This window comes from Macrosteles quadrilineatus, unplaced genomic scaffold (genome assembly GCF_028750875.1).
Source record: "Macrosteles quadrilineatus isolate MER2022 unplaced genomic scaffold, UCM_ALF_1.0 Scaffold_9__3_contigs__length_116548681, whole genome shotgun sequence".
Lineage (NCBI taxonomy): Eukaryota > Metazoa > Arthropoda > Insecta > Hemiptera > Cicadellidae > Macrosteles > Macrosteles quadrilineatus.
The window spans coordinates 89569849-89596254 of NW_026542602.1; the positions used below are offsets into that span (position 1 = coordinate 89569849).

A 26406-nucleotide genomic window follows, 5' to 3' on the forward strand; every position below is an offset into this window, starting at 1 on the left:
CTCATCTGCATTTAATTGGTACAGTAATAATTTTCTTCAATGTAACAAAGCAACTCTTTAAATTTCACTATAACACCAAAAGGCCACTTATGCTATCACGTTTCCCATGTTTCGAAAAGTTTATGCCTATTTCATTGAGATTGCGGATAGTCATATAGATTATCTCGACATTTCTCTACTTGCACAAAACTTGGAGGAAAATGAAATTTGCACTAGCCAACTTGCAGTGCTGTGAAGGCCCCGTCATGTTCCAGCGGATTCCCGCGTAACCGCGAACTCTCAGCTGTTACTGTGGTCGGCGGCTTGTAAGATGAGTAGAGGATTCTGATTGGTCGGCGACCTGGAGGCGGGAACCATCCGTCATGTGTACGTGTGACGTGTGGTATATTGATCATGAGCATTAGCCTCGCCACTTCACTGAGTCGCTGCCTTCTTGATATCGCTGAGGAATAGTTCACGCTTCGTTTATACTATATAAAATCATATTTATGATTCTGAAATTTGTATTTGTGGTTTTTATTGGTTGTAATAGTAATATAGCTTCTCAACCATTGTAATAAAAGTACTAGGTTATTCCGTTTAAAAGCTTGAATTTATCGCCATTTGAATAAGGTTTGGATACCAAACTAGCACTTGCAAGATTTAAAAAATTGTATTTTAGTGGTTCTAAAAACGAATAAAACATTTGGTTTCGAGCCGGTGATAGAAGCAAAAGGTGGAAATACACACCTCCCACCTCTATATTCAATAAACTTTTTCATATGTCCTATTAACCTAGTAAAAATCTATGCGTGTATGATGCATGTTCAAATAGCTTGTAGATCTTCGATTTGAATGTTAGTCGTTAAAATACTTAAACAAATTAGGACGAAGCTATCATACATCATCCGTTTGAGGATTATATGTTTTAAAGGTCTAAATGCAAAATTAAATTTCTCTATATTTCTCTCAACCCACAACCAACTTTGTAAACAGCTACCAAAATTGTATTATTCACCCTCTCACTTCATTCAGACAATTACTGAGTTAACCAAATCCTAAACGTCGAACTTACACAAAACATAGGCTACACGCAAAAATTTTCACGTATATCGTCAGACCATTCTAGCATTTGACCACTAAATGTTTTTGGAACGAATAGTACTCACGGCCGAGCGCCCAAGATCCCATATTATGACGATGAAGAATGAAACAAGAAGAAGACGCGTCTCACGGACCATAATGCCCCACGCCGCCAAGCAACAATTAACTTCCAATTCCGTAACCTTTGTTCCCTTGAAGCATTAACACTCAATTCTCCTCGCTGTTTATTAAGCGTTCCTTTATATGAGGGTAAACACCTGTGATTTTACACTAAACCGTAACGGTATGTTACATGGGTGTTTAAGTTTTGTGTCCATGTGTGTCTTCTTTTCCCTGACTTCTGTGTGATCTCACGATTACAGAATTAAAATGAAAGGATCTTAGGCTTGTGTTCTATAGTGACGCATAAGTACTTATGTTAGTAAACGCACCACGGCAACGAGTTAGTAAGGTAGTAACTTCATAGAAAACTCACTGAAAATTCTGGGGTGTCTAACTCATTTCTTATGAAGACTATTTACATGAAAACTAGGGTTAAACAATTGGCGACAGCTGTATCCATATAGATGGGATGTCTTATGGTTAAACGCTGGTTCGGGCAGTTACCTTACAACGTAAAAATACCAATACAGTTGTGTCAACAAAACACACAATCTCGAGATTGAAATGTTTAAGAATATTTTATTTTCAGTACACACATTCAAGATTTTCCTATTCTTCAGGAAATATTCAGACAGTCTGTTTCATATTTCGAACCCCGCAAACGTTGGCTTCTGCTCGTGATCTCTTCCTCCCTATGCAAGAACGCACATATACATACATTATCCTGTGCACAGTTTCATTCTCAGTTCATTATAGTTAATTGCGAGTTGCTGTTGCGCTTTCCTGACTTTTGCTGACTAATTCCGCGTTATTACCAGTCGAAGTGCGTATATTATGTTGTTATGCAAATCAGTGCTGTAGTGGTGGTGTAAAATCCTTGAACGGTAGATAATTAGTAATGGTTGATTAATTTGCTAGGATTAAACTATTGTAATTGAACATTCAGTAATCTTTCGGCATTACCGTTGACTTTGTATACTGAAAATAGAGTTCTCACACGTTTGTAAATATAATGTTTGTTTTGATATATGTATATATTGTAAAAATTTTTGGAAATAAAGCAGATTTTGATTTGATTTGATTTGATTTGATGCGTGTTTCACGTTTTGTAGCGTTTGAGAGCGTTAAAATCTACTAATAGTTGGGTAGTTTAACTTTAACTTTTTGGGTTGAAGTGCTCACAAAACAAGAGGTCGTGGATCCTAAAACATGTTAGTAACCTTTGGTGACTTAAAACTAGACCCAGCTGTCCTTGATAATTGGTCTTTTAATAAGTAGATCCTAATCCTGATAGAAGATAAAGCGGTTATTATATACAATAGTAAAAAATCTACACGGATAATCTAGCCACATTATTTACAATCACCTTATTAACCTTATTAACAATCAAACTCTGTTCAGTCATGAACGAAAAAATCATGGCGTCGTCTTGGCGATGTTGTAAATTATAACTAAATAACTGAATGTTTTTTATGGTTAGTTTCAAAATATTCTATCTAACGAGAGTGAATACGGTAGTGTATCTAGCTTTTATAATTAGATAGTTCTACTGTTGTAAGTTGATGAAATAACAAAGGTTTAATTGTCAACATGATAACGGTATCTACAACCATACGAAACCTAACTTTTTGTCAGAATATCTTAATGACTGACAAGTCTTTGAGGAGCTATACTTTTCTTTGTATCTTTTGAGTCACTTAGCTTGGTTAGCTTGGATTAAGCTTAATAGAAGAGTATACATATTTGTGTTCTTTAACTGTTTGAAACACAGTTTAATTCTATTTAAATAAACCCATGGAATTACTAATTATGGTTCGTTAAATTTCCTGTCAACTAAGAGCGCCAATCACATTTTTTCGTAAAAATTAACACAATGGAGCATTTAAAAATCGCATAAAGTACTTCCCACTTTAGACAAATCTGTTACCCAACTATCCGGTTACCGATTTCACTATCCACTAAACCTTTCCCATGACCTCACCCAAAGATTGTTTTAGGAACTGGTCCTGTCCCGCGAAACGAGTTGAAGAATCGGTGCGGCCCGCGACCGCCGGGCGACGTCCCGTATGGGAATATCGAAACTTGATTGGAACAGGATTAGAACAAAACACTACTGGAGCCGTGGGTCCCAAAACTGGATAGCTATGAGTTGTCACAGGTGAACCCCGCGGACCGGTCACTCAAGAAATGTTTAGGTATGAAAAGATCGTTAAGACTGCTACAATAGACAGTAAAGATAAATGGGCATAATCTCGTTTGGGAGCCGTTTGTTGAGAGTGTAAAATTTCTATGGCCATTCTCTAGAATGAAAATGAGAATATTAGTTCCCATGTTATGTTGATATGATTTAAACAAATCAAAGTCGCAAGTGAAATTCTTCGTTAAAACCTCGTGGTCTTACCGGTGTTTGGGTATGGAACCTAAAATAAGTGTTTGGGCATGAACATACTGTTAACTGCTACAACAGCCAGTAAAAATAGATGGGTTGAATATTATTATGGACAAGGGAATAATTGTTGCATTTTTGTAATACTATCTTGTTTGGAGCCGGTGGTTGGGAGTGTAAAATGTCTATGGCAATTTTCCAGTATGAAACGATTAATTTCCAAGATTGTTAATATTATTGTGATTAAACACATCAACAGGTTTACTAGTTTAAAAATTTACCGAAGAGGCCCTTGACTGATATCGAGGAAGGAACCTAAAGGATTCCCTGGTTCTAGAACATTTGCTCAAAACCTATGCCAATTTGGTCCAGTGAATCCAGGGAATATATATTATTATTAGAAAAAATATTGATTGACACCTTAATGAATATTAGTCTTTATTGTAGATTGATTAAATAGTACATTTGTTTTCAAGGACGCTTAGGCAGCAGGTAGTAGTTGGCATCTTTGCAATCCTAAAGCAATTAATTCTGGGCACTGAAATCTTAGTGCACATCTCTAGTTACTTTGTCTTTGAGTGATTGAAATACAGGCGGAAAGACAGCTAGGTTAGTTATAGTTCTTGGCTTCAAATCAAAATATCACCGGTTCAGTTCCAAAAGAGATTGATTCTGGTCCGAGTTGTCTTATTTCATCGGTCTTTTAATTAATGATGCTACCTAACAAATTGTTATAAAAAGCACTTTTGCAGTGACGAATTCATAAAATATCGAAATAGTTTTCAATGATTCTCTGAAAGGAGGCGGCAGTAAAGTCCTGGCGTATTCAGTGCGGTGCGTAAGCACGTATCTCCATCTAAATTGAATCTGCCCCCGGAGAGCTTGGGATGCGGCAATTATTTACAGCTACAATTAATGTCTGCATATCACCTAGATAACATCTGGTCTAATTGTGGCCACGGTCCGTAAACGCGTTGTACGTTACACTCAGTACTTAGGTCTGGGCTACCTTTCTGCTGACGGAGAAATTTGTCTGCGAGCTTTCATATATCAATTATCAGTAGTTGTTTGGAAAAATAAGATAAAAACATGCATAGGGATGCAAAATAGGGACCACTCTAATAAAATGGCTTTTAAGTTGAATTCAAATAACGAATTATTAATCAGAAACCCGTAAATATGGGCTTTCTATCCGGGCATTAATTTTACAATAGTTTATGAAAATTATGTACTGGTAAACTAGGGAAGAGCTGCAGATGGTGAAATTCTTCTGCAAACTTTCAGTGATGGCTTAAGAAATTCAGAGTTAGTCAAAAGTAGGTCTGTAAACCCTGATTAATCTGAATCCCTTAAATAAAGACTCAGATACTATCCGGAAACACAGCAGTTTGTAAAGTTGCAAGTTTTATTAGGGAAGTTCAATGAGAATTATTCAGTTTAGACGCACAGATTGCAATGATTCAGTTGTTTACTAGTTTGAAATCAGGAATACACGGATCTATTTTTTTATTCAACAAAAATATTTCATATACACGATTAGTTGGTAACTCAAAGGCCTTAAATTTTACCTTACCGTGAGTTTACTGTGTACAGTTTTTGGTTGGCACTGATTACCTTTTTACTTATTTTTTATGGCTGCACTTGAAGAAAATAGTGTAGTTTTTTTGTTATCATTAGCTTCATTAGGCAATTTTTAATGGATTTTAATTTCTAAAGATGTTCTGTTATGGTCTACTCTAAAATTGTTAAAAGCTGCTATTTAAAATATATTTTCCTCATCCAAACTAATCTTTTTCAAATATATTTTCCTAATGTAAACTACTAATCTTAGGTCTATCTACAATCACCGTAATTACCTCAAAGTGCAAAAAAGGGGTTTTAAACATATTTTGGTTTTTCATCAAAACTTTTTAATCAGAATGCGATCAGCAAATAAATGTCACTGATTCTCAGATCAACTTCTAGATCTTAATCACTTCTTTTGTGGGATATACTTGCTCAAATCAAAGATTTCATTAAGCCTTACTCCAATAAATCAAAATGTTTATCATAAATATTTCAGCTATTTATACACATCAGTCTCTTATCGTTATAATGTATATCATTAGTAAACTAACTAGACGTCATCTCTTCTCGACCAACCCCTAAGTATGTCCCTTCTAAGGTGGAAGGGGTTCAAATAAAGCCATTAAACCTTAGACAAAGCCTGGCAGTTTCATGCTCTAGTTTATGGTCTGATAAGGCGTCTCCTCAACCCTTCCAGTCAGATAAATTACAAAGCAGAAACACATAAACTGATAATGTCTACGTGTATACTGTAGGATAGTTCATGGTTCGACAAAAATTTATTTATTTTACTACATTTTAACATTCTGGAATTGCTTGTCTCATGTTTATGGTTGTAAAAGAGCACCACAATACTAGCGTGACAATATTGACCACACCAATGAATATTTAATTATAATATTTCAACCAATAATTTAAAATGTTTTTCAACTACATCAAGGAAACATGGCTTGTGAATATAAGAACAGTTTTTTAAGAGACTTATATAGAGTATTAGATGTGCTACAGTCAAATAGACACTTCCATTCTCACGTTGTAGAAAAATAACTGTATAAGTTAGTAACATTAATAACTATATAAATAAGTGAAACTAAGCGACAGAGAATTGTTGTATGACAACAATCAGCACACCCCGTCGGAGGTTGATTCAATTACGTTCATTTTAATTCTAAACCTGGCTACAACTACAGAAAACACATTCCATTGACTATGTAATATATAGTCAATGCTAGAACCTAACATGGAAAAGTAATATCCAGTTTTATGAATGGATAACGTTATGCGCAAACATTCAGAAATATCGATGACCGTTCGATTGCACTATTTCAGGTCCTACGGTTTGCTATTTACAAACGGACACAAACATCCTGATTTCCCATCTTCGACCAAGATCCACAATCCCTGTGCTCGAAGTAATCAGAAGGATGCGGTCGAAAGTATAGGGCGGGCAAATTGGTTGGTGTTTACCGTTGAGGAATTCTCGAAATCGTTCCCGAACAATAGAAAAAACGTCATCAAACCCTTTGGTTTAGTGGCCGAAATTAATCGTGACGGTGGTGTGCGATTACAAGTCGTGAGAACGTTAGGATCCTCCCCCTTCCTCCTCCAGGATGGGCTGGGTAGCTGGGTGTTGTGGGATGATATTGGGATGTAGAAGGTCATAGATCAAAATGTGTAAGTTATATCATTGAGTTTGGCACTGAAGTAGTCATATCTTCTGAATGAACCGTAAATTTTATATCAAAGAAATCGCGTATGGACCTTCTCTTTGTCATCTAGGTATATCGTGTTTGATTATCTTATCTATGTATCAACTGAAATTTTCGTTATCATTAAACACGACTAATTTACATTCACTCACTATTCAAAAACATCCCAACTATGGACCATATGGAACTTAGCCTTTTTCATGAAAAGAATTTATTTATGTGGACCTTCTCTTCCCCATTAATTATATCCCATCAAAATGAATATTATCGTTTTCATCCCATACAGGCTATTGAAATAATTTTCCTCTTTCCTATCAAAGACATCCTATCTATATGAGAAGAATCCCGACCTTTCTTACTAATCAAAGGCATAGCATCTATATGCACCTTTCCTTTCCCCAAGACCTTTCTTATCTATATGAATATTCTTTTCCTCATTAATAACAATCATATTATTGATAGTGGATCTCCTCTTTCGTATCAAAGACATCCCATCTATAAATTTTCTTTCTCAATAAATCTTTTTGACCCATCCAAGAGAATTCAGAAATATTTCCAAATTTAGGACCGATTTAATCGTTGTAATCCAGTTGTCATTCAGTTCTAATACAACATAATTTTGAAGCTAAGGTTTTAACTAGCTTTATGGTTGGATGAAACTTGTTTTTAAATGCTATTGATACTTCAAAAGTAAGATACCGTAGTTTAAAATCGATACAGTAGAGAACCACAAAAAAACCTCAGTTTTTCTTTTGTTTGATTGATAATTCATAAGCTTTGGTTCTTTTTCCCTTATCTTTTGCATGAAAAGGAGAAAATTCATCCGAATCTTCTAAAAAATAGAAGGTAATTACAAATTATAAGTGTAATTTACTTAAGATATTATCATTTTAATGTTTGTGGTTCGAAACAGTCAACCACCTGTTAACGTTACCATTTAATTAGAACCAAATGTACAGGCAACAGTTTAAAACATTTACGACGAAACAAAAATTAAAAACATTCTATTCCTCTCAAAACGACCATTTACACCTCGCACCATATTTCGTGTTGCTCTCATAACAATACGAGTTCCGAAGGACCCGTCGGTTGACCTATTGTCCTGGGACCTTGCGGCAAGGATTTGGCAGGATTCTAACCCGAAGGTGATCCACATTCCGCCTATGATCGAATGTAATGTCGACCGGTGCCGTGTAAGATATGTATCGCGCGCATTAACTCCAACGACGCACTAATTTGCGCACGCGCAGTTATAACGCAGGTCCTAAACTCCGTTAACTTTCACCGGCCCTGAGTCGATCCCGAGAGTTATAGAACTCTTTCTGAACTTCCTAGTCGTTCGTTAGTGAAATTTAAATTTTATAGGTCCTATCAATATACTTGAATATTAATACTCGGAGTTATGGTTGTGGTACGTTGCGACGTAGAGCGGATATTGTGTAAAGTTTAATTTTGGAGCAATACTGGGGGGTTTGTATTGTTTTGATTTTTTTTTAATTGAATGTTTACAGTATCCTTCAGGTTGATCTAAATTGGCTTTATGTGTCTGTCTTAGTTCTATTATCAAGGATAAAATGTAGGGGGATGATTTTGACTCACTGAGTCTACTCAAAAAACTACTTATCTACTTGCAATTACCTTCAGCTTAGATTATTTGCTAAACACATAAAAACGCCTGGTGAATAATTACATTTTTGGGTAATCTACAATATTGTCATCTCCCGTAAATAACTCTTGAAGTTCTCGAGAATTTTGAGGTTAGTACATTTCAAACTATTATTAGTACATTTTGAGGTTAAACATTGGTAGTCTTTTAAACATTTTCTGAAATTCTCAAATCAACATTCTGTTGATAACATGTGATTTGGAGTTAAATAAATTCAAGGGGATTTTAAAATGACACTTGTTATCAAGGGTCTTCTTATCGAGGTTCCGCTGTATCTACATTCACATCACTGTGTCACCCGCGTACCTCTTTGATTCTAATTACAAACCTCATTATCATTTAAGTTTTTTTTTTTTTTAGGTTAGTTAGTACACTGATCAACCCTCATAAACAGATATTGAAAAAGTATTGCACCAACTTGGCTATACACTTACAAACCTCATCATCATTCCATTTTTAGGTTGGATAATAGGTCGGATGTATCTTATAAAATCTATTGTAGCATTGATGAATACAAATTATTGACACCCATCACAACACTGTCTTCCGAAACTAGGTTCTTGACTAAACACCCGACAGTTTTTTGACATTAGCTTTTTGAGGTTAGCTAGTTCGGTACATTGACCATCTCCTGTAAAATATATCTCGAAATGTTCTTGTATCAAAATAATTAACGATTATCACTTCGCTTGTTATCTTCTTCTTCTCTAAACCCTCACAAGTCTGTTCTTTACTCAGGTACAAGCACAAAACGTATTACATCCAATTACACGCGGTACGAAGGTCAGAGGTGGGGATGACAGAAGGAATGCTGGACTGGACCACGGTACAGTTCCAGCGACCCGATGTTTTGAGAACGGGTAATGGAGAGGTCACGACGGCAGTAGCGGGGTCGCCATGTTTGTAGGACGAATAGTACAGGGGTCACGAGTGCCCAGGGCTTGTGGGCGGTGGATGGCCAAGGTCAAATCATATCCACCTGTTGACTTCCTAAACCTATACATACAATTCATTCACACCTTGTTATCCCAAAAGTTAACCTACTAACTTGATAAGTGAGTGTAGAATTATTGAATTTGAAGCTGGAAAATCTAAAGTATGCTTTTGGTATTAACTGTATGTCAGGTGACGTTTGAGAGGATAAATAAAATGTCTGTCTCAGGGTTTAGATTTTAAACATTGTTTGTTATTATTGTTTCAAAATTGCAAATGGCAAATAAGATCGGGTCTACCAAAAATTAATGGAGAAATAGGACAGAACTGTACAATAGAGTAATATGCCTTGAGTAGTTGTTCTTTGTTACTGGCTATTCAGTATTTTCATCAGAACGTTGTTCTTTTCAAGAAGTTGTACAGTTTTTCATAGCACTCGTTGACCTGTTAAGCCTTGTTTGCACCAGAGTTATCAGAAAAACGCTAAGATGTTGTGGAACCCGGGATAAACGCGGCTTATTAAGTGGTTTTCTTCCCTTGGAAAATTTACAAGAGGCTTTATGATCAGAGGACAGCTGTGTCCAGTTTTTAATCATCAAAATCCTATGGTCTTTTTAGGATCGAACTAGCTTCCTCTAATTTTTGAGCAAGCACTATAACTACTCACCAACATTTGCTCTTTTGCTGCAATACTACAGGGCAAGAGATAGTTTACAAATAAATCTTTGGTGAAAATCTTTTTCAAAGGTAAAGCACAAGAGTAAAAACTGAATCATTATGATTATGAAGTTTTATCGTCATATAATGACCTTATAGTTATTGTACCTTTCATAAAATATACTACCCTTTTAAATTAGAGATTTGATTGATGATAGAATTTAGCAGGAAAGCTTCTCGTATCGACAATATACATAGGTTTACATACCTTACGTCATCAATTCTAAAATTAGTCTTGAGCCCAAGGGTAAATTTAGTATTGATTACGTGTATTTACCTAAAGGTACTATGTATTAAGATATGTACCTATTTATATTGCCAAAAATCCATCCTCGAGACAATGATGAGTAAATTCTCGTATCGATTCCTTGTTGGATACAAAGTGAATTTAAAAAAAAAATCGTAAAGGACCAGTACCAACAGGTTCAATCGTGTTCAACTGTTGTTTAATCATGAAATCGGATAAATCAATAACACACCTCATTGCAGATTCCTCATTACTACACTGTCTTAAGGAGAAAACATCCCATGAATAATCTCACAGACGATACATCACTTTGAAAAGTAAATTAATGGAGACTGGACAACTGGTTGCCAAGCTTGCTTTCTCCAGAGATAAGTGCGTATACAAATCGCGTATTCATCCAGCGTATAGCGGATGGCGTATGGGCAGCTAATGTGCCATTCACTAAACGTGGTCCATATGCCAACCCACTTAATGGGGTCTTGCGACCTTCTGGATCTGTATGGTGTTTACTGCTTGATTGTTGTACACATGCCTTATTTGAAGAAACTATATTATCAGGCTATAATGGTCTTGAGCAAATAAAAAGCTGGTACTAGTAAGATAGATAGGTAAACTCACTCCATTCTACTACCTGTATCTATTTTTATATTTATTTTTAGCATTAACATACGAGTACTAAGTAAATCATTGTTTCGATAATGTGATAACGTAAAACCCTGCACATTTTTTATAACAACGAAGCAGAATTTTCAGAAATTAAGTTCTGAAGTTCTAAGTTAACTGATCCTAAATTAAATACCTGCACTCAAGCAAAGCTTTGTTGTAACCAAGTGTGTATGAGAGCAAAGTGATGTATCTCTGGTTTACGCAAAGTTTTTGAAACGAAAGAGAAAAGTGAATCGTTGTACATTAGTATTTTCCAAATTAATAATACGTCTTCAAGGTAAAATAAATACTGCACTGCTAATTACAGTTTTTCCATTAATGTAAAGCTTAAAAGCCCTATATGAAAATGGAAGAACTTCTACTCATTGGTTCTTCCCAAATTACGAACTTGCCTTCAAGCTGAAAACCCTCTTAGGTATAGTATTTTGGCCATCGATTTATAAACTTAAGGGGCTAAAAACAAGCCACATAATATTTCTTCCCACATTATAATCCTGCCTTGAAGAAAAAATAAACAATGTTTTCCTATTTTTATAACTATGTATGAGGAGGAATAATAAGGAGCAATAATAATAATACTATAATAAAGTAGAAAATGTTCTACACACATAAAGTATAATACTGTAATTACAAATCTGCCTTTAAACGATGCAATAGCTTATATATTAAGGTGAATCCTAAAAAATAAGGAAAAGAAGAACTTCAACTCATTCCTAAACGACACACCCACTCTCAAGCTAAAACAGAAACCGTTTCAGCATAAGTATTTCAAACTACTGTTGTATTTACCTCCAAAAAATGAAGAGAAACTTCCGCCTACTTCCTCCTAAATTACAACGACACCCTAATGATCTAATGTCTCAATTTCTGCGACCTCCGCTGTAGTTGGTTGATGGTCTAGTGAGGCCTGAGGTATGTGGTCCGAACCGAGGTTGAACTTGGGGCGAAGGTAAGGTCAGACCCAAGGCTGGGGATTGTTAAACGATGTTTTCAGCACCTAGAGGGTCTATTAATAGTGAAGCTGTTGTCGAAGCTTCCTGATCCTTTATTGATATAATTGATAAATCTTTCTTAAAACCGGACCGATTTTATGCCAGCTAGTTAGTTAGAATTGAAGAGATAATGGAGTTTATGTCTGGGCGTGATTAAAGTTTGTTTACCATCACATAAATTCAAAATATATGTTAGCCTAGAGAAAATTTAAAAAAAATAGTTGAATAAAACAATTCATACGTATTCAAAAGTAAATTCTGTACTGTATTTCGACTGTTGTATTCCATTATTAGTGCGTAGACTACTGGAAGATTAGTACTGTGATCATATTTTTAGTTTTTATTACAAAGTAACTGCTGGTAAATGTATGCATATATTTTCCTATGTTAAAACTGTAAATGATACTGCCCTTAGGAAAACACTTTATTATTCCAATCTTTACAAGAATAATGGGTACTTTCCTGTTAAAGGGAACATTCATTATTATCGATAATTTTTTTCTCGATATATCGATATTAACAAATTGAAACATATCAGCTGACAACTACGCTAAATATTGTTCAGTATTAACAAACAATAATAAAATGAAACTGTTCTAAAAACATAACCTAACATAATTAACCAAACTTGCTGTGTATCATTAAAAGATCCCGTGTTTAACTTGCCTTTTCTGTTATCAAAAGGAATTTTAAAATAATACAACAAGTTTGGTTGGTTATGTTAGGTTAGCTTAGAAAAGTTTCATTTCCTAATCCATGTAATAGTCTATTTTAGCCTAAACAAGATCAGTTGTCAATTTGTAATGGATCGGAAAACAAAAATATCGATATATCGAAAAATCATCGATAATAATGAATTTTCCTTTCAACAGGAAAGTACAGAATAATGTTGATAATATTTATAAAATATCTAAATGTTAAAACAGATATACAACTGGTATAACAGACTGTTAACAGAACTATAGTCAATTTTCTTATTGTTTGATGCGAGAGACTTGAACGAGTGGTTTGACTGAAGCGCGGGTCCATATAGGAAAGTTTATTTTGGGTAGACTGCTGGATAAATACAATGGTAAACTGTGGGATATAAATAGAAAATCGTGGGATGATGTGAAATGTAACAGGAAACTCTGAGGTAACTGACACATATATGGTGACGTGTATGTTATAAATAGTAAACAATGCCATTATGTGGGACTCAAATGATAAAGAGTTGTATACAAATCGTAAACTGTTGGATTGAGTGGGATATAATAGATTTACCATGGAGATTAGCCGGGGGTGTTTTACTATTATAAGATGTTTATTCTCGTTGATATAAACAATTGTGCAGTAGCTGAGACGTACCCTTGACTACAGACTCATCATTGTCAAGGTCCCCTCGAGGTTAGTTGGGATCCTGGGCTACTGAGCGTGTGCTATCCTCGGATACTTTGGCTGTCGGTGTCGTGGGATGGTAACGGCTTCATGTCCAATAATTTTTACATTGACGCAGTCATTTGGAACTCCGTTTGATTTCTTTCAAACAGGATAAACATTCCATTGGTTAGTTGAATTTACGTGTTTAAACGATAAAAAATTTTAAGTTTCCTAATGGGGTTATATTTCACTATCTGAGCCTGTAGGGAAAAGTGCCTATTTCGTGTCATCAAGCAATGCAATCTGAATTCTGCGTCCACTGCGTTACCATTTAAAATATTATCTCACTCATTTTCATATTATTACAAATATAGAATTCAATATAGAATCAAAATGTTAAAGATGATGTAAATTCCAAAACAGATGGCCAAATAGTTTCACTGAGAATCGCGGCTAGTAAAGTATATACAGAGCGAGACTTCTGTACTGAGCTCCTGGGTTCAAATCTCGTTATTCACCAATGACGTGTTATAATACAATGACCCAGTGGTTCAAAGCCCATCTAAAGCTCAACCACCTACAAAAACAAACTCGGTTTGGTCTCTAAGATGAAAAGGAAACATTCTCCTTACTGAACTCTCTCTTCTAAAAGCCATACGATTATCAATTATTGTAATTAGTTTCACGGGATTGACGACTACACTAGGTACTGTGTTGTGATTGTGGTGACAATATTTTATATACATTACAGAAGTCGTGGCTCTGTTTCAGAGTCTGGCCGGTCCTCCTTCTCTTTTGACCGTCCTTCCATGCAAAGTAAGCGCTATATTTACTAGGATCGTGGTAGAAATAAAATTTAACTTTCGAGCATAAGATTTCCCCAAACTGCCATTGGTTTTGAGAACTGTGTATCCATATGTGTCATAGCTGTGACAATTTATATGGTAGGTTTCCACATACTCAAATGACTTTTGAGAAAATCGCTTTTTGTCATGAATTGCTAACCTACAATAAATAGTAAAAAAAATACGTACCCTCTATTTATTCTGATATAATTGCAAATTTACAGATAACTATTTGTGAGAAATGATTATGTCTCTTGTATCGTATTTTATTTAGGATAATCAGTAACTACCCACCAACCAACTGTTTTGGTTGTAAACAGTAGTAGCCACAACTTATGCTATTGCAGTTATGCCCCAGTTGGCCATGCTTGCGCCTCTTATGGCTTAGTTGCGAACATTAGCATGCCAACAGCGAACTGTTTGAGAAGCACACAGTATTATCCACAATTCATGCTAATGCTATTAGGCTCCAGTTGACCATAATTTCATCTCTTATCGCTAAGTTGCTTAAGAACATCAGCATGTCTGAGATCATGCTGATGGTCTTCGTTCCAGCCAACTGTTTGAGAAGCACGCAGTAGTAGCCACATATTATGCTGATGCTTTTATGCCCAGTTGCCATGCTTGCGTCTCTTATCGCTCAGTTGCTTAAGAACATCAGTATGTCTGAGATCATTCTGATGTTCTTAGTTCCAGCCAACTGCTTGAGAAGCACGCAGTAGTAGCCACATCTTATGCTAATGTTGTTATGCCCCAGTTGGCAATGCTTGCGCCTCTTATCGCTCAGTTGCTTAAGAACATAAGCATGTCTGAGATCATGCTGATGTTCTTAGTTCCAGCCAACTGTTTGAGAAGCACGCAGTAGTAGCCACATCTTATGCTAATGTCGTTATGCCCCAGTTGGCCATGCTTGCGCCTCTTATCGCTCAGTTGCAGTCGCTTGACGATGAAGCTATTTAATAAACCTTATCTCCAGCCGTCCGTTACAGACACTCGGAGCGCTTCCTACTCCCTAATTGCTTGTATAAAGCGAATGATTCACACTGATTATTGGTTATTTAAATTTATAGAACTCTGACCAAAAAGGCAACCAGTAAGCGAGGCATGGATTTTCGCAGTGAGGGAGCTAACTTATGTTCATTACAAGATTTTTTTATAACTGTAATTGACTTTTATTTAATTTAGTTCTTCTCTTGTATTTAGCTTAAAATGCACACTATTGCGTCGCCATCCTAATGAAATGATAAACGATCAATAAATATGGTCTACACTTCCAATAGTATTTAAATTCTCAGGTCGTCTCAGTGGATATGTAAACTTTCTCCAGTTAACCCTGTTCAGGTAGATTTACTTCTCTAGCCTGTGTCGTAGTTTGCTGGAGAGCGCATTACCGCGAAGACGGTACGGTACAACAACGACCCCCAGTTACCTTACCTTACCTATAATTACGGACCGCCCAACCCAATTACGCTGGCTAGCTGACGTGAGAACTCGGCACCAATCACAACCTCTGCCGCCAAATTATAATCAGCTGTTGCGTATTCCGTACTGACCGCGGAAAGCTCGTGCTTGTGGCCGAGCGGAGGATCATAATCCGAAAACCTGCACCCAAATCAGCTGATTTCCCCAAGATCTTGTAATTCAAGGTATTGTTTTCATGTGGGTCAGGATAAAGAATATTTTAATTTCGAGTTGGATACATAGTTCTACTTCAGACACTCTATAATCAAAGGAACTTTATAAAATAAACACCAATATGGTTTCTGAAGGAAGTAAACAAATTGATATTTAAATGTCGTATTCGACTAAATTACTTCTTTTATATATAGCCGTCTGTCTGGATGTTTCACAAATGTTTTATCTCTCCAGAAGTTATTGACTTGTCTTATCGAAACTAACTATACCTTTTAAGTATTTTTATAAAATATTTTATACATTTAATTTAATTGGGTGAACGCAAAGGTAATCTAACAAATACACCACTGTGACAAAACAAGACATATTATCTAGGTTTATTCATATCAAGAACAATTCATTTTCATGGAAAAGTCCAAACAACCATTTCATATTCCTAAATAAGCGGGTTATACAATTTAATTTTTACAATTGTGCAGTCACAAGTCTGTCAGATATGTCTGTGTTATAGCCATGAGACAACCATTTCACCTCATATCATTATGACATCATGTGATAATAAAATCTTTACGACAATTTAAGACACAACCGGTCCCGTATATGCCGGATTTCTCCCCAATTCGAGAAATGCCGAAATAGTCGCACAATATACACGTCAGCCGGACCAACTTAATGGCTTGTAAGTTCTACAAAACACGAATGTGTTTCCATTTCAGGGACGGCATGTAAGGTAATATACCCCGGGTACAAAACTCGTAGTCGCTCTCTAGAATAAGTCAGTGGAACAATGGGAAGATATTTAATACGGAGGCATATCGCGGTACGATAAAGAGAAGAGGTCCCAGTGTGAACCCCTGAGGGACACTAAGTCCTCTGCTTGAGAAATTCTGTGAATGACGACGCCGACACAACTGAGTGAATATTTTAATGTGAAGATGAGTAAAAAGAATGAGTGTTGCATGCAAACATAGTTTTTACTTATAAAAAATAGCTGGTTCTTTAATCAGGATTATTTATTAAGCTTACTATTCTTCTCAGGATCGTCTTGGCTACTTTAGATTGATAGGTGAGCACTATGCCCACTCTACCCAGATATATTATACGGAGGCATATCGTACGATAAAGAAAAGGGGTGCCAGTATGGAACCCTGAGGGACGCCAAGTGTTGTTGATACATTTCGTGAACAGCAGATGTAAAACTTAAACCGTGTAAGCATCCAAGACAAATAGCCACGAGTGGAGAGGAGTGCAGAGTCATGTAGTTCTCCAGATAGCTTCACAATAACCTGCCCCATAAAACTTTACTGGTCAGAGGCGAATGGCGCGTGCGCATTTTCCAAATGAGCGCCGCTCTCGTTTGCCCACTTTGCATGCCGCGAAATCTGGAGCTATTTGTTAAGTTGAGAATTAACCAGTAAATCACAACACTTCTCTTGTTTGTTTGTAATTTTTTTGTGTTCTATTAAGCTTTTAAGTATTGTAGAGCTAACATTTTTGAAGTTTAATTTAGTTTAAGACTTTCTCTTTAGTTTTGAATTGTATTGTCCTCACAGCCGGTAAATACTGTAGATTACATGCAAATATGAGGGTTTTGTTTTATTTAGTAACTTCCTTAGTGCGATTTTCTTGTTAATGTCCTTAAGACATGGTTTGAATACTATAACATAGTGACTGATTCTTGGATATCATAATAGTCGAGCATACATTATCGTATGCAGGTATTTTAAACCTTTTTTGTATACACATTATTTTTACGGTTTTTTGGTTCTTCATACGGTCAATCCAAAGGCTCCCCCTATAAACAATTTACATAATTACATAAGTTAATTTTACTTTTTAAACTGCGATTCATCACATTTCGATGCGGTTGTGTTTGAAATGTTAAATCCAATCTTCTGATTTCAGTGTAATGTTCAAGTGATAGTGTGGTAATAATTGTATGTAAAACGCTTTTTTAATCTACAGATAAATGGACTGTGTGGATTGAAAATTGTTAATTAATAGTAATATAGGAGTAATAACACAAATTAATATTTCTTAAGTGGTTTCAACCCTCTCTATTCGTAATTATAGTTTTACTCTCAGTGACCTATTTTTACACAACAGCTTAGCGTTAGAAATTATAAACGTTTTCAAATATTTATATCATTTAGTAAGTTAATACTGTAGTAAAAACCAAAGTGAGCATCACTCGAAGATACCCGTCTTCGCTATAGGGCCAGATTAGAGGGGCGGGCTAGAACGTTTGATCATCTAATCACCTGATTGGCTCAACAGCTGGTCTATTATTAAATCAGCAGGTCCTTTATTAATCAGCTGATTCAGAATTTATCATGTGTTTGTCATCGGTTTTCTTGCCCTTGTGAGTGCTGATCGTTTATTATACACCTTTGTTTGCATTTATAGTATTTCTAAGTGTGTTAAGAGTTTTAAGTTGGGCAATAATACTATTTTACTTATTTTGGTTTTGTCATGCTTTAGCTACGTAACTGTGACAGCTTTTTCGCTTATTGGATTAATACATTAACATTTCGGAGCCAAAATTATTACTTTAACGCGTAAGTTTAAAATTCCTACTGGTGCTTTATTACAAAAAAATCAAGTCGTTAATCAAAGTAAATTATTGTTGTGTGATATCTGTCAGATTAAACCAATAATTTGGCATCAGTACATTGTACATCTAAAATTTCAACCATTTTGCTTGAAACAAATTTTTCTGAGAAAAAAAATTACCATTATTATATTAAATATTTAAATTAATCTCAAGAGGTTAAAATTCATAAGCTATATTGATTTGCAAACGCATTTAAAATCTTAATATCTACTGCAATCATCGTAAAAGAATGATTGCCGGTGGTAAACGTAATTCAACGACAGGAAGAATAAAAACCAAGGGCTTAATGTCATCAATTTCTTTAATGCATCAAGGCTGGATTCAATCAGCGGGTTTAGCCAAATTAGAAGCATGAAGGTTGTTTGAGGAGAAAGCGGAGCCGATTAATAGATTTAGGGAATTAAAAGTAAGCGAAGTCTCAACGGAAGCGAGCGATTGCTCGTTTGGTAGCAATCACTTGTTGAAATCTGTTAAAGAGTTGCTTGCTGATTACCGTGCAATCAGAGAATCTGCAATATTCCGTTTAAATCTGCGATATTGGTTTTGTGGCCCTGGAACTGAATCTTAGTTGATTGAGATAAGCAAGTCAATGTTGTAGATTAGGATTATAATTTTTTAAAGATGTTTGATTGATAATGAAGAGGCAGATAGGTTAATTCGATTTTCTTCCATCTTGTTTTACCTAATGGATGACACCCTGAACACTTGGAACAGTTTTTTTTTCATCCATAAAATATGATAAAATAATTCAATCAAATTTATGTAATACTATTTATATTATAATACCAAGTGCAATACATGACCTAACCATTTGTTGGAAAACCTATACAGTTTGCAAACATAACCTATGGCAAAATATTTTTACTTTTGGACATTGTCTGATTCAATCCTTTTAAGGTTTTTACTAAAAGTTACATAAACATATTTTCCGATTTTGTTTTTTTGCGAAGCTACATCGTGGGCAGGTTAAAACAGGCGGTATGCTACAAAGAAAATATGGATGCGGAAATCGTCGTATTGTTCGATGACGTACATAAAACCTCATTTTGTCCACAGTACACTTCTTTGGTGAAGTATGAGTGAAACCAGATAGTCGTTCTCCCGTTCCATTTGTTGCGTGGAAAAAATCTCTTATGTTCTGGCTGCAAAATGATATTTAAGTCCTTCGCGATATTATAATTGTTACACTTTAGATCTTATCTAAGGACCTGATGATTCAATTTAGCAATATGAATAGTATATTGGCAAGGACCCAACAATTATGTTTCACTTTTTACAATGCTTTTCATATTTAGTCCATACTCGTTTGAAACCTGTACATCTAAACAATTTATATTTTCCTATCTCCAATCATTGAGGATAACGATATTAGCCCATACATCAGATTATAATGGTTACATCGTAGACTGTCGTGCATGATTGGTAGTAAAAACAGATGATTATAGTGATGCAGTAATACCAACCTTGATGAACAGTTGTCACACAACCTCGACTTCAAGTTGGTACTCCTGCTAAGCTTACGTCATGTTTTGGTAAGGCCGAGTGAATTGCAGCCAACCAAATATTAAAAAAATATTGTTTCTATGTTCATACGTGTAGGCCTACATTGATTTTTCAAATATATGACACAAAATTATAACATGCGTAAAATTTGTCAAGAAGGATGTGATAACAATTTATTAACCTTGTAAAATACATTGTTACTATCGTATATTTTATGTACAAATTAGCTGATATAACTTTTATCAAATTTGAACACAACTAAGGCTATTTAACTCGCTTGTCTGGGTGATGAAAGTTGATAAGACAATAGCCTTGTTACAGACATTAAATCGGATGTTTATTGAGGTACTGACTTTTCTCAGAATCAAATTGGTGACGTTTTGATTTATAAACGAGCACTTTAATCACTGTTTCAACTATGATTATAAACTTCCCAAATCAAACCTTTAACGTTGGTGATGTTTAACCAATAAATCCACTCAACCCAACTTTAAGTTGATAATTATCAAACGCTTATTCCGCGTATAACTATGTTAGTTGACATTTTATATTAATTTTCTTCTCCGTTGCGGCCAGAGGTTGCGTCGTCTGCAACGGTTGCATCTGTCTGCGCATGCGCTGTGTCTGCGGCTGCGCTCTATCTGCGCATGCGTTCTCTACGCCAGTGCCACGGTGACTGCGCTACACGGAAGCTATTTGACCTTCGCTGCCGTCATGATTGTCGTCGCCCACTATTATATACTCATTTATATACATACAGCCACTGATGAGGCACCGGCTAGTCATTTGTTAAATACGCAAAAACTATTAAAGCGTAGCGGATTCGTGATTATGTCGGCCTCTCATTTCCTGACTCAATCCCGGTGTCTCCTCTTTTTGCACAGCTTACTCGTAATTTGCTGCTCTCCATGAGATTTCAATTCCAGCCACTTCTTTTGTTGGTTATGTTTTGTAGTGGCCATTTGAGCTGACCGCATCAGTTGAGCTAGTAGTGGAGGAAAATTAACTTACAACGACACTAATGTTATATTGGGTCAAGAATTGTAATAACATAATTTACTTCGTTCGGCGTAAATATGGTATATTAGTAGACTTACCAAAAAACTACCCACTAAGTATCTTAGATTTTTAACTACTTTAGAAAGCAATCTATATAATTTGTTACTGTTAAATATGTTTTCCATATTTTTATCACTTTCATATATCCGTAAAAAAGTTTGTATTGTTATTCGTGTAGTTTTCACTGGTATTGTTCTTATTTTGATTTCAACACAAAACAACAAAAGTACTACTCTAGTTTGTACAACAGAAGAAATTAATTGTTGATTCAAGAATCCCCCTTTAACTCAACAGGGAACGTAGACGCTATGACGCTGTGCTTTATCAATTATGTTATTCTTAAAAATCAAGTAATTGTGACAGTGGTAAAATACAAAAATACTTTATGGTTGGACAATATTCAACCACTGATCTTCAATCTTCTGAACCATCACGTTTGTTTCATACTTTCATCGTCTCTATCCATGTGACCAAACAACTCTTAAAGTCATCAACCGACAATCGCAGCAACAATGACAATTCCAAGTGAAGGCGTCGATCTATCAAAGATGGAATCAGCATCGCCGATTAATTAACAATGGGCCGCGGCGATGCAAAGTGGGAACCGACTAAAAAGATAACAAACGAGCGGCCAAGCAATTTTAGCGGGAGGCTGCATGCTGAGCCCATTATGTGAGGGTTGATTGATTGATTGATCGGCAACCATTGTTCCTTGATCACTTCTATGTGGCAACGCTTGACCTCTGGCTCGGCGATGGCAAATAAGGCCTTTCCCTGACGTGTATCGGTTGTCACCGTGTACCTCGGTGACGTTCTGGTCAAAGTTTATTTCAAATGTTGGAGTTTTGTTTAGCTAAAATCCATGGTTTGTTCATAAATTGATAGAAGACTGTGGAAGTAACCTTTCCAGGAGAAGCTGAATTTGGATTAGTTTCCGTCTTCAGGCACAAAACGTACAAGATATTCGAAATGGAGAAAATCGTTAATACATCTCGATAAACCCTACTTAATATTAACAATTAAAGTAAGACTTGACAGTTAAGCATTTATGTGGCCCGAGAAGCTACCTGACTAAAGATGTTACGTCCGTTGGTCCGTCTATTAAAATTGTAAGCAGTTTTAATTATTTTTGCTATCTACGTGTTTTAATTCAGTCATATGACATATTTTCATGTACGAGTCAACGAATCCTTTTTTTCTAGGGAACAGTTTTTTTCCAATGTAATACAATTAATTATTTCGACACTGGTAGCAGATATTGTACTTTTTTGTATCAGAAGATGGCATGTTCTTGGTGATATAGGAGTAGCATGCTTCCAGAAATATACTAGCTGTTGAACCCGTCAAAAGTATTTTTTCTTTAGGTGTTGAAGGTAAACAGGTTAGTAACCTATTCCTTTATATCGTCAGAGCCAAGTCTGTAGGTAACACAAATCCCTATCAAATGCGATGTCAAATATTGTAATGCGATTCCACACTAGGTAGTCTTCCTCAACCGTGGCTGCTTAACAAACCAGCATCGCAAACGGTTTCGGTCCACGAGCGTTTCCGTGATCACAGAGCTCTGCGCATTTACATCGATCCAGGCGTAGTAATCTCGAGCGCTCACGGCGTGAAGAAAATTGCCGATATTATTCAAGATGACATCTTGTTCCACAGGTGTAGCCAGCTAGAGGGTCATCCAACGAGCTCGCGGGCTGTAAAGTAAATTAAGTGACGTTTTAGGAGAGATTTTCACCAATTAAACCCATTGGAAGGTGCGGGGTCAGGCGGTGGTCAGCGGGGTTATGTCTTCGGGCGACTCTAAGGAAACCGGATCCGCAAAGACGAAGGTCACTATCGGGTGAGTGGGTCAACCCCCCCCCCTGGAGCCCCCTGCTGAGATAAACCCTGCGGCGTCATTTCTCTCGATTGGGAAATTCTCACGTTGGCTACCTCCCACGTTTGTGTTTTTAAATGTAATTGGGTGACGTCAGGCGTGGGAGTGGCCCATCAGTCATTTTTGGTGATTACCTAGGATGGTAATGAGTTGGTTTTAGCAGAGTTATAAGAATGATTGGTTTTTGGTGCGATATTTTTGTTTGCAATACAAATTGGAGTAGCTAGGTACTTTGTGTTGATATTTCATGACAATAAGAATTTTAACAATAGTTTAACGATGATTGATCGGAAATGATTTCCCTAGTAATTTATTTGTTTTTGTATACTTTCCAGAATTTGGAACAAATGTTTAGATGAGCACAAGTTATACTGTCTGTGTTGCACTTCGGGCCTTTAATGCCAAGTGTATTTTGAATTTAATTCAATTATGGCTTGAAGTCTTTGGTTGAAATATTCTGTGGATTTTTACAGCCATTTTATGGCATGAACAACTTATTCATGATCAATAGTTTTCTTAGTCAGTGGTATTACTGATTTGTCTGATTTTGTATTCACAGTTTATAGGTCACAAAATATTTTACTTATTCTAATCGTGCACTTAAAGACACATTCAAATCCCCAAACATTGGATCAAAATTGAAATCTGTATACGCATTTATGTGTTTAACTAGCCAAAATGTTTTCCACTCGTCTCTTAAAATTTCGCATAGTTGTCAATCCCTTTTTCAAAACCAACTACTTTCCACGATGGGACTTTAATTTAAAGAAGTAAAATTTGCAGAAACAAACTGTCAGTTGAAGCATATGTTTCGCAAATGTCACCATATTCCAACGAGGTTCACGCGCGGTCGCGCAGACTCGCACACTCAATGCCGCCTAATACGGCATTCAGAAAGCATAGAGTAGATTCTCGTTAAAAGCGAAGTAACGAGGAACGATAGGATCTCGTCGTTAGATCATGACTTTCTCCCGCCATTTCTCCGGTTTACGCGCCAGCCCGCGCTTCTACGTTGTGAGAGGTTCTAATCCTAACGTCCACCCTCACCATCGTTGAAATGCTTCTGCTCATTGATTTTAGAACTGGAGCAAGTTAGGTGGTAGTTCAAGAAATTTTAAGCTTGTGTTGTTATAGGCTATATACGATAGGTTATCTAGAAGGACATTGAAATGTATTACAAGCACTGTATTAGATGTGAGTGAACACTAACCGACAAAAAGGGAATTTTTACGTTCACGTCAAGAAGTCCCATCATACTACGTTAAAAATTAATTTTCATTCAAAGATGCACCAATTTAAGTTGTAAGATTCATCAGGTTATTGTCTAATCAAAGATCAATCTACTTTATAAGACCTAACCTGACCACAGCTTAGACAGCGAGGTACGAATGAGGTGATTTAAGATCCCAATGATCAAGGACAGCAGCTGCTGGGTCAGAATTTACCAACCTAATAGTATCTAGTCGAGCTAATCTACATGCTCAAATACCCTTACACAATTGATGCACCATCAAATCCTTTGTACCTGGGTGGAAAAACGTGACCGACAAAATTACAAACATAATCACACAACAAAAGTACGCTGGACAACCGTTACCCGCATGATGACAGCCGGGGGATCTGCATTCGCTGTCTCCGCTGCAGAGTTGGAGATTGCAGTGATCCAAAGTGTCCCCGTAATTGCGGTCCCTGAGGTTCTGAAGGTGTGTTTTGTTGCAGCGGTGCAGAGAGAGCGAGTCCCTGCGGCGGCTCTTCCTTGGTACCCTGGCGGTCAGTTCTCCTCCCTCACCAATGGCGAGCTTGACGAAGGTATTGTCTAGAATAACTCTAACATTAGCAGCTTAAGTGCTTCCACTTCCCGTGATTCCCTAGAGTGCCGTCGTGCACATGGATTGGTTTCGTGTTGCCGGATTTTCTGAATACCAAAGATGGGTGGGGGTGTAAACTGTCAACCGATTCACGATTGGTACTTGGTACTCTTAATTCTCTACTGTTTCTTTTTCACTACTGGAGGGCAATTATAACCAAACTTGTGGACTAATAAAGATTTTCCAGAGTCCATAGCCAAAAAACTAGTTTCCAAACAAACCTTTAGGCATTTTCATAAAGAACAATTCAGCAGTATTAGCATAACAAAAACAAATCCTAACACGACTGATCAACGACTATAACGTTATGTCCCATGATACAACTAAGGAATCACGGCAAGTGGTCAAATATCTAACAAACTGTTGCTTTATCAAGTGAATCCATGTGCACGCCGCGGTTCGTCACGGGGAGTTGATAAACTGCGGTTGCTAATAGGGTTTATACTAGGCAACACCTTAAGTTATTGTTAGATATTTTCATGGAAAGTGGAGAAAGAACATTATCGTGGTATACATAATCGACTACAGAATTTTTCAAAGCTATATCTCTCATAGTCCTTTTTTAGACAAGCCAACAAAAATGTCCATTCAAACTCCGCCCCCCATCACTAACTTCAAAGGCCACCTTATAAGTTATGCGCACACACATCAAAATGAATACAGTTGGAATCCGATAACGGTTGTCACTGGCTGGTATTTGATTATCTGTGTCAATAACAACACCATGAAGTTGTCCAAGTTGCAGCCAAGTGCAGATAGTCAAGGCTGGTGGATTTATTGTCAATGACCCTGCTTGCCGATGCAAATGCTCCTAGGCCTCAGGCTTACTTATGATTGACCTCCTGCATCAGTCATCTCGGCTTTCACTGGCGAACGTCCAATGCTTGTAACTTTCGGTTAAGCGAAGATATCAAATTTTAATGATCACTTGCAAGAACGTGCCTAGAATGCCTTTCAGTTTTAATGGCTTTGGTAGCTTTCTGGGTCGTTTGTCACTAGTTGCTTAGCGCTGGCGTTTTTAATTTTTCAGGAAGAAGTTAACTTAGGTTTAGATCGTCAATAACAAAGGAGTTAATGATATGACAGGAATTATTTAATTGGAATCTCTTCGGTAAAACTAGGCTATGTAACATCTTCTTAGCAGAAGTTACTTAACCTTTAGCCAACTTAATAACACTTATGTAATGGTCGGATTTGGTAAGCGAGGGTCGTAACCGGGATAGTATACAATAAATAATTATAGTCCAAGCATATGAGGAAAAAATATGATGTTTTCAGGAAAAAATTCCCGAAGTTTTTTTCTCAGTGGTTTCTTATGTATTTTTTGGCGCTGAATCCGATTTTAAACTTTGCCACCTCGCCAGAGGTGAGCTAACTTCAGAAATCGCAAAAAACTAATAAAATAATGTACTTGTTTTACTTTTTTGCGTATAACTCACAATCGGAGTATTTTTTTGCAATAACTGCCACTTACTAAATTAAAGTACACTAAATTCCCTACAATATACATATAATAACTTTATTTCTACAATGTTCCAAACTGACGCTAGAGCGCGCTAAAGATTCATCATTTTCTT

The 26406-nt window shown here is 36.4% G+C and overlaps 1 protein-coding gene across 3 annotated transcripts in view; it reads left to right on the forward strand.

Moving 5' to 3' along the window:
• LOC129003222 (steroid receptor seven-up, isoforms B/C-like) overlaps nt 1–26406 on the forward strand; it is a 113598-nt gene that overhangs the window by 23968 nt on the left and 63224 nt on the right. Inside the window, exons 3-4 of one of the 3 annotated variants that reach the window (XM_054431510.1) lie at nt 14198–14242; nt 24681–24770. The exons of 1 other annotated variant lie outside the window; for it this stretch is intronic. In XM_054431510.1, the coding sequence (XP_054287485.1) occupies nt 14198–14242; nt 24681–24770 (135 nt within the window). The remainder of the gene's footprint in view (nt 1–14197; nt 14243–24680; nt 24771–26406) is intronic. One more of the 3 variants, XM_054431511.1, reaches the window with a different exon arrangement.